The sequence below is a fragment of the Chiloscyllium plagiosum genome, chromosome 19, assembly GCF_004010195.1.
Source record: "Chiloscyllium plagiosum isolate BGI_BamShark_2017 chromosome 19, ASM401019v2, whole genome shotgun sequence".
Taxonomy (NCBI): Eukaryota; Metazoa; Chordata; class Chondrichthyes; order Orectolobiformes; family Hemiscylliidae; genus Chiloscyllium; species Chiloscyllium plagiosum.
Genome location: NC_057728.1, coordinates 55,221,156 through 55,237,221, shown reverse-complemented (window position 1 = coordinate 55,237,221; position 16,066 = coordinate 55,221,156). Strand labels below are relative to the sequence as shown.

The 16,066-nt window shown below is 42.3% G+C and overlaps 1 protein-coding gene across 1 annotated transcript in view; it reads right to left on the bottom strand.

Moving 5' to 3' along the window:
* Window positions 1-15,471, bottom strand: part of LOC122559840 (thioredoxin reductase 1, cytoplasmic-like) — a 31,869-nt gene extending 16,398 nt beyond the window's left edge. Inside the window, exons 1-6 of the mRNA XM_043709946.1 lie at window positions 15,272-15,471; window positions 10,910-11,031; window positions 8,046-8,118; window positions 6,535-6,654; window positions 3,178-3,320; window positions 1,453-1,568 (exon numbers count right to left, since the gene is read on the bottom strand). Of these exons, the coding sequence (XP_043565881.1) occupies window positions 1,453-1,568; window positions 3,178-3,320; window positions 6,535-6,654; window positions 8,046-8,118; window positions 10,910-10,996 (539 nt within the window). The 5' untranslated portion in view covers window positions 10,997-11,031; window positions 15,272-15,471. The remainder of the gene's footprint in view (window positions 1-1,452; window positions 1,569-3,177; window positions 3,321-6,534; window positions 6,655-8,045; window positions 8,119-10,909; window positions 11,032-15,271) is intronic.
* Between the last annotated feature and the right edge of the window lie 595 nt (window positions 15,472-16,066).

Here is a 16,066-nt window from a genome sequence, read left to right as displayed (position 1 = left end):
TTGATCCCAGCCTCAGGAGTTTGCACATTCTCCCAGTCTGTGTGGGTGCTCTGGTTTCCTCCCACAATCCAAGCACGTGCATGCTAGAGTGCCTAGTGTTAAGGGATGTGTAGGTTATGGGTAAATGTAGAGTAATGGGGAATGGGTTTGGATTGGATACTTGTAGGGCCAAAGGGCCTGTTTCTGTGCTGTAGGGATTCTAATCTATAATCTGGCTAGTTTCACAGTAAATGGAATAGAGACAGTACAGCACAGGAGCAGGCCCTTCAGCCCAGAAGGTCTATGCTGACACATTATGCCTTTCACCTCTATGCTGCTATAGCCTCTACTCCTTGCCTATTCATTTATCTGTCAAGATGCATCTTAAACATTGCTACTATATCCATTACCATCACACCCTCTGGCAGCACATTGAGCACTTTCCAGCCTCATCTCCTTTAAAATTTTCCCTTTTATCTTATGCCAATGTCTCCCTAGTAATCAAAAGAGAAAATGCTGGAAAATCTCAGCAGGTCTGGCTGCATCTGCAAGGAGAGAAAAGAGCTGACATTGAGTCTAACTGAACCTTTGTCAAAGCTTAAAAAAAGGGGAGAAAAAGGGAGGTATTTATATGAGGCTGAGAGAAGGTGAGTCGTGGCTCCAGAAGCAAAGGTAGCAATAAAGAGGTGATAATGACAGTGCATAGAGAGATTATAGGGAGATTAGGAGCTGTGAATGACCAAGGCTGAAGCCAGTGCTATGTGACAAAATATGTGGGGAGGATGGGTGAAGTAGAGGCAAAATGGAAAACAGTTGAGAAGGGTAGCAAAGGGGGAAGAGAGGAGGAGAGGAAAAAAAAGGTGATGAGAGAGTGGGGAACGAGAGAAAAAAAGAGAAACAAGAAAGGAGGTACAGAACAGTGAAAAAATAAATAAAATGAAGTAAAATTACAGAGCAGAATGAAAACAGAGGGGTCGAGATGAGATCATCTGAAGTTGTTGAATTCAATGTGGAGACCGGCAGGCTGTAATGTGCCTACTCGGAAGATGAGATGCTGTTCTTCCTGTTTGCGTTGAGCTTAGCCACCTCTCTCCCTAGTAATGGCTGCTTCTATCCTGCAGGTGCTAACTTGGAATTCTCAGTGGTGATATTTTCGAATCCAGTGTCCAGAACAGTCTAGGCCAGCACTTCCCAAACGGGACTCCATTTTGAGGCTTGAAAATGGTCACAGCCCCTCAAAGAAAAAAGTGGGTGGGGGAGGGGGGTGATGGAGGAGAGAAGACCCATCAGTGTGGATGGCGGCTGGTAAGCTCCACAGCTATCATTGTGACTCCACTTGGCCACCCAAATCATGACACTGGGAACTATACTGGAACTATTCTGCTCCTGCCTGACAAGCTAGTTGTTTATTGCTTCTTGCTCACACTATACATGCGTAAATACCAATAATTGATAACTGGTCAGTAACCATACCTTGTGATACAGTACTCCTTATCACCAGGTACTCCCAGGTACCGAGGCCTCTCTCCAGTGGCTACAATGAATGTTTCTGCTGTGTAAAAGGTCTCCTTCCCCTTTTTATTTGTTGCCTATAAAAATAAGGGCAAACGAATTCAGTTAGAAGTTTATAATGGTCATACACGGACAGGACACAAATTAAACAAATGAGGTTTTACTCCCTGCAATCTAGGTGTAAGTGTAGAAGAGACAATTTGATCAAAGGGTTTTCTTTTTTAAAAAAAAACAACTTAAGGAAGATACAAGAGAGATCAAAATTACTTCTGCTAACTCAAACCAGAGGAGATGTAGTCCCAAAGTTTGAAGCAGATCTTTGAGGAAAATTGGGAAACCCCTCATGCCAAGAGGGATTGTGGGACTCTGGTACAAGTGGTCCCTGGTTTGAAATAATAAATTAGAGTAACAAACTTAAAAAAGGTAGACAGATGGGTCAAAGGCAAGTATAATGAAGTCACAGGTCAACCGTGATCTCATTGAAGGGCAGAGCAGATCTCCTCTTCCATCTTGATTTGTAGCATTCCACGCGTTTCCTTCACATCTAAATGCCCCCAAGAAGTCACATTTGATAAAAGGTACTTTCCATTGGGCACTTTTTAAAAAATTAGCCAAGTTGTACTTCAACTTCCTGCTCAAAATTGTGTAATCTGCCATGAAACAGTCCAATTCAGTAGGAAAATGCAATAAGGCCACAGTGCACTCTAAATCTTCACTGTATTTAAATGATACTAGTACACACATGAGAATTAATGGAGTCAGCAAACTGGAAGGTGGGGTGGGGGAAAGCTACCGATTTAACAGAGGTTGATACAAGACTGATCATCTTGACCAGTTCAGTGCTGCTGGCAGTTCAAGGGCTCAAAATGCATTAACACCTCTGGGATTCCTACAACTGTTTGAAAGGTAGGTGTGATCAGCCATTCCTCATGAAGATAACAATAGTAACAAAGGCACAAGCCCATCACAAAAGCAAGTGATTTCCCAGTAGCAGACCAGGGTTCATCTTTTACATCTGCTCAGACTCACTAAAGCTTCATAACGGTCAATCTGAAAGATTGGAGGTAAGTAAGTCTGTCAAAGGGAATTAAATCACTGAGAAAATATTGACTAGCCCTTAGTGCAGCAGATGCACAGGAACACAACCTCCAAAATTGCTACCTTGTCTTGGAACTCTATCGTTGGGTCAAACATCCCAGAGCTCCATCCCCAAAAGCAGCGTGCAGCACACCACACATTGGTAATAGTTCACGATAACTCATCTCCTGGATGCTGGGTTGGCCAACATGTCCATATCTAAATGCATTCAGATGAATCCATTGGATGGAAAAGGGTAAGACCCAAACCAATTATACGGAGTGTGCAGCAAGGTCAAGGTGTTGGAATTGTCACTCACTCAGTGGTAAGGCTACTTCCAGTAGTCAGATGGAGAAGTCCAGGGTTTGACCTAATAATTGAAAAGTATGGCAATGGATGTCCAAGTCAAGATGGGAAGCTTGGAGAATGGCATTCTTGCCCCTTTAAGCCGGTTGTGAGGCACTGCCAAGAACCCTGGGTGATTTATTGAGGTGATCAATACGGAAACATCTTGCTTAAAGTTAAAACTCCCGGTTGGTTTCACTAGATACATTCACTAACACTACAGTAGAAATAATTTGGTGCATTTACAATTCATGGAGCTGGTACCTTAATCTTGTGAGGGCTGACAAATTCTCCATAAGCATTCACATAGGTAACACCATTGTCTTTCAAAGAAACTCTGTAGCCCCAATTCAAGGAGCCTATGTAATCTTTAATAGCATTTCTCATAGTTGTCCAGTTATGGTGAACTGTTGAGAAAACAAACGCATGTTACTTTTGAGTAGAATCTTTTTGGGGGATTGAAATCTTTATGCCCAAGAGGAGAACTCATTGGCAAGTCATTGTTACATTTGACTATAATTCTCTTAAAGATGGAAATGTGTTGTTGGAGAAGCGCAGCAGGTGAGTAGAATCTTTTTGGGGGATTGAAATCTTTATGCCCAAGAGGAGAACTCATTGGCAAGTCATTGTTACATTTGACTATAATTCTCTTAATGCAACAAAGTACAAGTTTAGCAAGGCAGAGATAGTTTGCAATAGATTATGGAGTTGGACACTCGTTTAGGGTGCTCCCAATTTTCCCAAACTCTTCCAGACACCATTATCCTTTGCATCCACAGCTGATAAGTCTCAAATTAACAAATATACTACCAAAGACCAGTATGTAATTTGGTCTCTTAGTCAGAACTCTGAACAAAAGGTCATCCAAACTTTAAATGTAGCAATAGTGGAAGGTCAGGAACCTATTCCCTTTGCCATAATCGAGTGACAGCTTGGAATAGTGCCGATGAAAGGTTACATCATATCAACAGTTTGGATTTTAAAGTTTTATAAAAGGGGTGGGTTACTTTTCTGAAGCATTTTAAAAACAAGCTATGTTAACTCTTCATTGGGTAACTACTTTTAGAGTCCCTCCAATCCATGTATAAGCATAACCCCCCAACTTTCTTGCCCATCTCTCTCCGACATTTTGTAATGCTCCAGCAAATCACAGCACAAACTAGAGGACATATCTTCAGACCAGGCACTTTACAACCTTCTGGACTTAGTTCAGCACCTTCAGACTGAACTCCCTCCTAGTTCTCCTCTTTTAGCTTTACTTGTTGCATTCTCGGTCATATCCCTTCTGACCTTGTCCCACTCCAGTGGGACTCTTTCCCATTAGAGACACCATGGTCCTGAGTCTCCCAGTCCAACCACTTAATCTGCACTATTAGTACCCTCCCTCACACACAACTATTGCATAAATAGTGCCTCTCCCACCCTCCCTCCTTCCCCCCCCACCCCACACAAGTTCATGCCAGCTCTGAAGTGCCAAAGAGCATGGTGCTGGCAAAGCACAGCAGGTCATGCAGCATCCAAGGAGGAGAATCAGGGCATCACTTCTGATGAAGTGTCATCTGGACTTAGTGTTACCTTTCCCTCTTTCTGTGGAGATTGATCTTCAGCATTTTGTTTTCAGTCATGTTAGACACTGGGTTAATAATTGCTCTAGCAAGTGCAGAAGCACCATGGAGTGTTAATGGAAGATTTGTAACATGCTGGTTTAGTGTAAACAGAAAGCCAACGGACATGTTTTGGGTTTAATCCAAAGGGTTGACTTTAGTTTGGAAAACCAAGATAGAGCAGGGCAGTTTGGAGGAGACTTGACCAGGGTCAATAAATGTAGTTTCTCCCTTTAAAAAGAGAAGCCTAGAACAGTTCAGAAAAGGCAGTTACTGCAGTAGAAAAGCTTAGTTTCTACTTCCAGGCCACAAGCATTTAAAATCTGCACGTTACAAAAAGGATTGAAAAAAAGGTCCAAGCTCTATTGTGTACAGAACAACCACGATTATCTGAACATCGATTATCCCAACAAGATCAAGGGCCTGCAAAAACACTATCCATTATCCAAATAATCTGTTATTCAAACTCAGTTATCTGAACAAAATACTCCATGCCTGTCTCATTTGGATAATCAAGATTGTTCTGTATTTATCAGATGGATTAAATCAGTTTGTAGAAAAGAACTGAGAACCAGCTACATCAAATGTAAATATTTGAGAGAAGTGTAATTTTTCTGGATTTGAAATCATAATTGACAACGTTGGGAAATCAATTAAACCAGTGTTATGGGTATAAAGAAGGTTTTTAAAAAAGGTTCTAGCTAGAAAACATGATTTTTTTTGCCACGTGCAGTAAAAGCTTTGTTCTGTTAAAGAAATTCTGCAGCCTTGAAAAACTACATGCCTGCTATTAACCAAAATTTAATTCTAAAATCAGGCTGGATTTTATTCTGGAATCTGACTTGATTAGAACTATCCGCAGGAACATTAGAGGGTTGGATTATTGGTCCCTCCTGCATTGACTTAAAGTTTTGGAAGCTTTGCTCCACAGTTAAAGAGCACATCCAATTTGGGGATTGTAGAACCAGAGGCATACTGTTCAACTAAGCACCATTGATTCAGTGTAATGCAAGAACAAGAGTGGGTGTCCCCTATTTCAACTCAAAACAAAGCTAGAATTCTGCAACCTGCATCCTCCAGCCCCCAACTTCTTAAAAAGGGGAGGATTCAACTCTCCTTCAATTCAGACAGCTGATAGACAGGAGAGCTGTCAATTTATGGATGATAAATCTGGGAACGTGCAAGAGGCCAAAACTGACCCAGCACCATCTCAAAGGAACAGGGTTGGGGGTGCGTCAGAGGTAAAGAGGGTGCGAGGCCCTAAAAGGGATTTACAAAGCAGAATGACTGAAAATTGACAGGAAGTCTGACAAGGAAGAAAGCGAGGACTGCAGATGCAGGAGAGTCAGAGTCGAAAAGTGTGGCACTGAAAGAGCACAGCAGGCCGGGCAGCATCTGAGGAGCAGGGGAGTCCATATTTTGGGCATAAGCCTTTCCTCAGGCATGTGGGGCCAGGAATGGGGCTGAGAGATAAATAGGAGAGGATGGGGGTCGGAGGAAGTGGGGGAAGGGAGCTGGAGGCAGGTAGGGGGGAGACTGTGATAGGTTGATCAGGAGGGTGGAACAAATAGGTGGGAAGGAAGATGGACAAGTGGGGCAGGTAAAGATGGCAGTGCCAAGTTGGAGAGTTGGATTTGGGATGAGGCGAGGGGAGGAAAATTTGGAAACCAGTGAAGTTGACATTAGTGCCAAGATGGAAAAATTGTAGGCTGGCAAGCAGTGGGTTAACAGATAAGTGGCAGCTGGTAACATTTCGGATTATGGGAGTAAAGTTGGAGAGTTCCAGTTAGAGAGAGGTGGAAGTAGGTGGTGAGTTCAGGAGAAGAACAGTGTTGGAATAGCAGAGGAGCATGGATGAGACTTTGAACAACAAGGCGAACAGAGACAGGAAAGAGGGTGGGGAAAAATTCTATTACAATAAACAAGCTTGGATACACAACGTTAGCAAACACGAACAGTGTACTAAAGCAGTCTCAGATACACAATCGTAGGTGTCACAAGTCTTTGATGAGCAGACCTTTCTCATCAAACGTCCAGCCAAATGTCCTGGCGTCCTCTATGTTCTGGTGTAGAATTGCAGCTTGATGCATCAACTTCTTAGGGATACAACCCACATTGACACATGTCCCCCCAAGACCTGATAAAGGGATGCAACAAAAAAAAGTGTCAAAAAAACTTCCAAACAAATAGATTTCAGAGACTTTCCATAATGTTTTTAAACTTCAGATACAAAATCAACTGCAGATAAAATTTAGAAATATTAAGCAGATTCAGCCTCAAATAACAAAACACTCCAGAGTCAATTTTCAACACATGCTGCTCAATGGGAATCCTACCAACCAGCAGTGCAGGCCAGAATCAAGCACACCATATTCAGGGTGGTGTTATTCAGCCCTCGCAGGTCAATGCTGGCTCTTTCAATAGCATTATTAGTCCTAATTTTTCTCCAATTACTCTGCAAAAACTCTGCAATTACTTCCAAATGGGATTGGATGTTATAGTTGTTATAAAAAAAAGGTACTGTTGAATCTGCTACCCCCTCAGGCAATGCATTCCAGATATTAACTGTGTCCCACATAACGTCATCCTCTGCCATTCTGCAAGCTCAGCTGCCAGTGTTAAGTGTCTCTTCCTCCAGAGAGTCAATAAAGGACTGCAAAGGGTCAGACCATTAGCTCACATATTCCCAATGTCACTGTCTGTCCAAAGAATGACAAGGCACACTCCAGACAGTGAAGCCTCACTGCACTGGCTTTCAATTTATTTGGGGCAAGTGTTACAGAGGGAGACAATGGCTTTGCTTGCAAGTATACATCCTGAAGGTTTCAGTACATGATTGATCACTGGATGGCATTCTGCACAGATTCATCACATCAGACATCAGGACACCCCTACTTCATGGAGTCAGAGGCTCTATTGCCCACCCATATCACAAACCAGTCACACTGAAGGCATATCAGGATGGAGCCTGATGTCTTAAGCAGCTGCAGGGCCAATGGGAGAGAACAAAACATTCTAATAGAAGCAATGATCAAGTGGAATTGATCAGCCTGGGTAGGTGGTGGAAGGAGGAAGGGAGGACTGCAGAGGCTGGAGACCAGAATTGGTTTGTGGTGCTAGAAAAGCACAGCAGATAAGGCAGCATCTGAGGAGCAAGACGGAGTCGACATTTTGAGCATAAACTCCAAAGGGAATGGTAGTGGGGGGAGTTATGGATTCAAATGCAAGTATAGATTTCTTTCAGAAAGGAGAGACTTGGTGACATACCAGGTTAAGAGCTAATACAGTGTAGAAAGTTTGTCAGGCATACAGATAGATCAGCAACTCTATTGCAAAAACGTGTGGCTCTCAAGACAGTCAACAGCAAAACTAAAGAGATTGCTGGCTTTCATCAAACAATTCTTATGTCCTTTAGGAGAGGACATTAGTCTAACGCCCAAAACACTAAAGGATTCTAGCCAAATCTTTAGAAATCTAAAATTACTTTTTTGCATGATTTTAAACTGTAGAAAACTATTAGACATTTACCCCATGTGGTCCCAAGAGGTGTGGGAGTAACATAATCCAAGACCAAAACTTTCTTCCCATACTTGGCAGCTTCCTGAGTAAGAGAGCACACAATGCATATTTAGCCATGTAGCAAAAGGAAAATCCACTATAAACACAGCACTTACACAGGACAACAGGAGCTGGAGACTACATTTGGCCCTTTAACATTTTCCCTACATTACTGTAGTATCCAAAAAGCTCTGGGGTCTTCAATATACTCATGATTAAACATCCAGAGTCCTCTGGGTAACAGAATTCCAATGATTCATAACCCTTTGAGTGAAGGAGTAACTCCTCACCTATCTTAAGTGGTTAGCAGTCTCTGTATAGACATTCTTCCAATGGTCAACTCAGAAACACTTAGCATCCATCCTGTCACGGTCAAGACTTCGGTGTGTTTTATTGGAGTGCCTAATTTCTTCAAAAAAAAAAGGAGATTCATTCCTAGAGAGTTGTCTCATGAGAGTTCATTTAATGAGCCTTGGTTGCATACCCTCGCAGGGCAAATATGAGTATATTAAATTTAGGATAGCTGTTCAGCATGGATGTGTTGGACTGAAGGGTCTGCGAATGTGCTTACACAGGTCTAAGAGCTCATTCCTAGAGTAAGGATGCCAAAACTGTACAGTTCTCTAGGAATGGCCTCATTGGTGCCTGGTACAAGTTTTTTATTTTAACCTTACTATGTTTAAAAAAAACCTTAATTCAGCCTTGAACAAACCTCATGCAACTCATCCCACTGTTGCATAGTTCAGATCAACATAAGTGATTCATATCCTCTCAGGAAGATCACAACTGTTTAAAAAGCTTTCAGGCACCTCCAATTGTGCTCATGCATATACATTGCCCTCATCCTTTTCCAGAGGGATGGAATGGCTTTGCTTGCAAAATGTGCATTCCTAGGAGGTTTCAGACATTTAAAAAAAATGCATTTGAATGCCTTAGTGTCCATTAAATAAAGCACCAAAATTTTAGTTCTGCCTGTGACAACCCCAAACATTTTAGTCAATTAAGCAGGTTTAATTTTTAAAACATGACAACCAATATGCAGAATACCTGATTTTTTTGGGGGGGGTTAAAAAAAAAAACAGACCCTCCGAAAACCACACAATCTAGACTTCAGCCCAACTTTTTTGGAAGTAGACTGGTACCAACATCAGGTGTCTCAAGCAAGTGCAGAGAACTCAAATACTGAAAACCCAAATACTGAAAACCCAATAAAACGGCTTTCAGAGGCAAGTACCTTATTTCAGATTTCCAGTCAGTTAGTTTCCAGTGCTAAGTGTTATTTGTCACTGAAAAAAAGAGGTCCAGCAAATAAAATTCAATTCATTAATACAGAAAACATTGATGCCAAGTCATTGAGTATATTTAAGACGGAGATAGATAGGTTCTTGAATATCAAGAGGACCAAGGGCTACAGAGATAAAGCAACAGAAGGGGGTTGAGAAATTTATCAGCCATGATTGAATGGTGGAGAAGAGTTGACGGGCTGACTGGCCTAACTTCTGCTCCCTACGTCTTATGGGGACAATGGTGGTGCCAAAAACGGTCAGGCCAACTAGCGTATTTTTCATTACAATATTTTAAAGAAATTCTCCCTTGTTAGGATCTCAAGGGAGAATTTTCCAAATTTGGTTCTCTTTTGGAAAAGTGATTAAGACAATTCTAGTCAGAGGTTTCATGCTTTAAATATTATCCTACTGCACAAGAATTAAAAACAGAAAATGTTGCCACCTGAAAATCTCCTATTGTTTCACCCAAAAGTCACCTTTCTTTACACTTTATGACCCTGAAAAGGTTCTTCACTTTTTTTCCCTGAGACTAAACTAATGCCACAGCTCTTAGAATTCCCTTTATTTTCCCTGACCTGTTCCCACTACTCGAGAAATTTACTGGAAGCCCTTCCACCGGATTCAGCCACATGTTGCTCCAACTCTCCTTCACCACCTCCATAATGTGGACACATTCAGCTATTGCATGATTTTTGCTAACTTCCCATGCACTGGTCTACAGCACCCTGCCTGTCTCGACTGACTTTCACACAGAAACCTGCTATGGGGCCGATGTGACGTGCAAGCTGTATTGGACAATGATGGCAATACGTTGCTAAAGGTTGTCTTACGAATGTAATTGGTTTTGATGGCAGTTGATGGTCTCAGTTTATGACGAACATAAGACCATCAAAACCAAACAGACCACTTGTTAAAGCATGAAACTTCTTACTACAATTGTCTTAATCACTTTTTCAAAAGAGAACTAAACTCAGTTAATTGTCTCTCTATTGTTAGGATCTCAAGAGAAGTTCTTTAAAATATTGTAACCAAAAATACATTAGTTGACCTGACCTTTTCTTTCATGGGATGTAGGCATCTCTGGCTTGGTCTGCCTTTCTTGCCCATCCCAGTTAGCCACCAGTCGGGAGTCACATGCAGGCCAGGGCAGTAAGGTAAGCAGCTTCTTTTCCCCCAATAGAAGTTAGTGAACCAGATGAACTTAAAATCAACAGGGTTCACATGGTCACCATTAGGGGAAATTAGAGTCCAGGTTTCTGGTAAAATCTGAATTCAATATCTAATAGTTCTAGTCAACCAGAACGGTGATATTACCATTACAGCACCATCCACGCTTCACTCAATTAGTTTGGGTGTTATTCCATACTCACATGAGTGGGATACTCTTTATTGCATGTTTTCTGTACTTTGTTACAAGTGATCCTCAGTGTGAAAGATTTTGCATTGTATTCATTCACCTCAGTTCAGTGTCAGACACCTCACACATTAACAAATCTTTGTACGAGACTACAGGCTCAAAGAGATGGTCATCACTGACTCATGCCATACCTTTGAAGCTGAAAGGCCTCCAGAGCCACCTCCAATGACAATCAGATCATAGTCAAAGGGCCCCTCCGTTTCACCGGCTTCATTCATCACCAACCAACTCGGAGGTACGCCTTCTTCGTAAACTTCAGCAGGAGGGGGAAATTAATGGAGAAGTTAACACTATTTTTCCTCCTCACACAACCAGTTCCCTATAATTACTCCATTAATCACAATTTTGTGAAATTGACATGGTCAAAAAGAATGCATTGCTGTATGAGAACAATGGTTTCCTCCCTGCCAAAGATCAGGCTTGTGCAGAATGTATCCATTGATTTTAACTCAGATTACCTAATACATTATCTTTCCACCTTGCATGGAGCCAAACTTCAAAACAATAATTCAGATAACAGAGGGTTTAAGATGTTCATACCTTTGCATGATGCAAAGGGGCCGCAGTGGCTTGCATAGCTGCCTCACAGACCCAGGTTCGATTCCAGCCTCGGGTGACTGGCTGTGTGGAGTTTGCAAGTTCTCCCTGTGCCTGTGTGGGTTTCCCCCAGGTGCTCCGGTTACCTCCCAGTCCAAAGATGCACAGATTAGGTGAAATGACCATGCTAGATTGCCCATAGGATGTGTAGGTTAGGTGCATTAGTCAGGGGTAAATGGAGAGTAATAGGTTCAGGGAATGGGTCTGGGTGGGTTAATGTTAGGAGGGTGGGTGCGCACTTGTTGGGCCGAAGGGCCTGTTTCCACACTATAGGGATTCTATGAAAACTGGAGTGGGGTTGGCCATTGGAAAACAATAGAAATGGTCAAGAGCGGGACAATAAGAAATGGTCTCCATTTATAGAATCAGAGTCAGAGACATACAGCACCGAAACAGACCCTTCAGTCCAACTTGTCCACACCGACCAGATATCCCAATCCAATCTAGACCCACCTGCCAGCACCCGGCCCATATCCCTCTAAACCCTTATTCATGTACCCACGATGCCTTTTAAATGTTGCAATTATACCAGCCTTCCTCTTGCAACTCATTCCATACATGTACCACCCTCTGAAAAAAGTTGCCCCTTAGGTCTCTTTTATATCCTTCCTCTCACACTAAACCTATGCCCTCTAGCTCTGGACTCCCCCACCACAAAGAAAAGACTTTGTCTATTGACCCTGTCCATGCCCCTCATGATTTTATAAGCCTCCATAAGGTCACCCCTCAGCCTCCAACATTCCAGGGAAAACAGCCCCACCCTATAGCTCAAATCCTCCAACCCTGGCAACATCCTTGGTGCAGGTTAGGTGAATTGGCCATGCTAAATTGCCCATAGTGTTAGGTACATGAGTCAGGGGTAAACATAGGGGAATAAGTCTGGTGGATTGCTCTTCAGAGGGTCGGTGTGGACTTGTTGGGCTGAAGGACCTGTTTCCATACTGTAGGAAATCTAAATCTTTTCTGAACCCTTTCAAGTTTCACAACATCTTTCCGATAGGAAGGAGACCAGAATTGCACAATATTCCAAAAGTAGCCTAACCAATGTCCTGTACAACTGCAACATGACCTCCCAATTCCTGTAGTCAATACACTGACCAATAAAGGAAAGCATACCAAACACCTTTTCACTATCCTATCTACCTGCGACTCCACTTTGAAGGAGCTATGAACCTGCACTCCAAGGTCTCTGTTCAGCAACACTCCCTAGGACCTTACCATTAAGATTTGCTTTTCCAAAATGCAGTACCTCATTTATCTAAATTAAACTCCACCTGCCACTCCTTGGCGCATCTGATCAAGATCCTGTTGTAATCTGAGGTAACCTTCTTCAATGTCTTTTTTTGGTGTCATCTGCAAAGTTATTAACTATCTTTTACACACATCCTAAGTCAAAAAACCATAAAGCTGAAAGTCAAAATAAAAATGGTGTTAAAAAAGTTACCCATTTAAAAAAGGCACCTTGTCAGCCAATTGCTCAATATTAATATCCCAGGCAGAATTTGTATTAGTTTTTCAAACCCACAAATGTAGTTATATCTGATCCAATACAGGAACTGGACACTCACTCCCACACTTATTCGAGAACATTCATATTCTATTTCACCATCAAAGGACCTTACTTCACAATTGAATTCTTGCATAAACCATGACTAAGCCTAAACATTTAAGTTTCAAAATCACATAAGCAGAACTGTAATAAGGAATTTAAAAAACCGGAAAGTAAAAAGGCAATTTGAAAGTACACAATCTGAACAGTGAATTTAAGTGGGGGAAAAACAAAATCAGAAAAATATCAAACTGGCTGGCAAGGTTATCAGATGCAATATTTTAATTAGGAGAAAGACTGCTTTGTTCCAGTTTTCCCACCAGGGCATCTACCTCCTGGTAATTCAACTCCAAGCTGAGCAGCTTTCTTCAGGGGAAGCGTGGGATAATAATCCCAAATTCAAAGCTTGCAATTAAGCTAGCATTCAGGTGAAGTGACCCACACCTCAAAACAATCATTCAGACAATAAAAAGCTACAAATTCTGTCCAGGATATTGCTTAGAGAGGAGAAGCCCAGCACTTTTCGTTCATAAGTCCTTTGATGAATTGGTGGGTGGGTTTAAAATACTTTCCAATCACCCTACTCCAGAAGATGCTGTCTCAGGCTGCTACCAATCCCACTTCAGGTCTGGTTCTGAGAGACACAGAAGGGAATGTGATCCTGTAGGTAGACATTTCACAGTGAGGACCCATTCAATAGTCAGAGCTTCTGTGCCCCAACACAAACATTAATATAGTTTTCCGCACAAGTATAAAATGCCTTTGTTTCCTGCAACTTGAGCTAAAAAATGTCAACTCCAATGTTTTGTTTCATTTCTTTCCTCGGCATAGACTGTTCAGATCGGATTTGGAACATTTGCACTTATGAATAAAGTATATTGTAAAACTACTATGGAGGCTATAAGTACAGTTTCCTGGGGATAAAAATCAGTGAACTTCTCATGAACTTATTTCCATATTGAAATTGCCTCCTCCGGACCATGCACAAAGATCACTGATAAGAACTTTGCTAGTGCTCAGTAATTGAGCAGTCAGTTTTACATCTCTCCTCATTCAATAAAATGAAGGGGGTGGATGAAGGATATAAAACATGCTGATCAGAGTTCTATCGTGTGAGTAAGTTTAAAATTAGATTTTCACTGATTAATAGTAGGTGGCTAACAATGGAATCAGTTAAATTTGGACAATGTAAAATCAGCTAACCTATTTCCATTTTAAATTGAGCAGGGCGTAACATTCAACATTGTACCCAGTTCACCAATAGCTGGACAAGTTAAACTGTCCCATTGGTCAAGTGACAGAGAGACTACTAATGACAACATCTCTCCTTAATATATAAAAAAGGATGATCGGGAATGCATTGTTTGTGTATTAAGGAGAAGTTCCAGGCAAGCTTTCAAAGGGAATTGATTGTCACTGTGACCTTGGCATTTTGCCCTACCCCAAGAACAGGAAGGAAAGACAGACGAGTGGCTAGAGGGCCAGTATAGGCACAACAGGCCGAATGTTCTCATTGTCTGCGGTCTTCGTTTCATAACTCTGCCTTCCCCTAAACATCCCCACCTTCGATTTAAAAAAACATTTTCTAGCCTACTCGTTCTCATCACCTGCTTGGTAGAGACAATTTTTGCTTTGTCACTATCAAGAGAAAGGAAGTGCAGATTAATTCCGATATAGTATGTAGTACACAGCAGCGTCCCTTCATTGTACAGCTCGACATGTAACCATACTCTCAAATTCAACCCTTCCTTGGGAAAGGCACATTGGGAGGAGACCAAACATTTCTCTCCGAAGCTGCATTTTTTTTAACCCTGCTGGTTCTGGTCAGATTGTGCATTTGAAGAAAGTGGAATTAGCAGCACGCTTCAGACTTCGCGTCTCAATGGGCAAGTTTCCTCTATCTAGAAAAAAAAACTCAGGTTATTTCCCCGTTAACGTGTGCAGTCTTCCCAGAGAAACCCTGCAATTAACATCTGCGAGATGTGGACCTTAGCAAGAGCCAGGGAGAGCTAACAGCTTGCTGCTGGAGAAGGCAAGGGGTTAAATCTGGCAGTGAGCAATGTGAAAGCTCCATATTGCTACACGATTTCCCTGACACACAAACTCGCTCTCCCGCGGAAATAGCATTGAAACACACACAAGATTCAGAGCTTTCTGCTCCTCCTAAACCACACACCGACTAAAAGACACTGGTTCTAAAAACATTACCCATTAAGAGAAGAAAAGAATGAGTGCTTTTCTTAAAATTTACACAAAAATGGCTTTTTTCCCCCCGGAAATAATGAAGTCTTCATAACATTCACTGCGTAGTCCCAAGTCTGAACACAGCAAAAATGTAACTCCCTACCTGCTGAGTCTCACCGACAGCGCCTTTCTGACAAACACATCGGGTGCAAGGTTTCTGAGCTCTTCACTCAAATCGCTCTGCCCCTCTCACTGACGAAACAAATCCCAGGCAGCAGCCTTTTACAACCTCATCAGGGGAGGAGTCTCTGCTGCCTGTGATCACTGACACTCCAACCTGTCTAGCTCACTTCCCCTGGAAGCCAGCTCACATTGGCCGCTCTCACATGCACACCTCATTGCTGTGATGACTGGCGAGAATCAGCTCGTGCCTTTCCCCTCCCCCATCTTCAAAAAGCCAAGCCCACATGACTCAGCAGAATTCCTCAGCTCACCTCATCAGTCACACTATCTATTTGGGCTGTAGTCAAATCCTCACTGGGAATATTGTATTTCACTGACCTTGATTGAATATTGTCTGTTGGACCACCGGTGAGATACCTGCCTTCAAAGTAATTGAGATTCTACCTATTACAAGGACACAAGTTGCTGGAAAAGTTCAGCTTCTGAACATGGTAGCATCTGTGGGGAGAAATCACCATTAGTGCTTCTGATGGAGTGGCCCTTCCTCAGAACTGATGGTAGCTGGGTTCTACCGCTCCCTGGTGTTGTGACATATCAGCAGTGATCTGAGGGTGTCTGGAAAGTTTAAAACTGGAACTGACTCTTCCAATGGTGGCACCACTGCTGATGCCTCTCCCAGCCAGAGGCAGCTTAAGACATCCATATTTGCTACTCGTCCTCCTGGGCAGCGTTCCAACTTGTCATTGTCCGCACTTAGAATGAGAGCCCACCACTA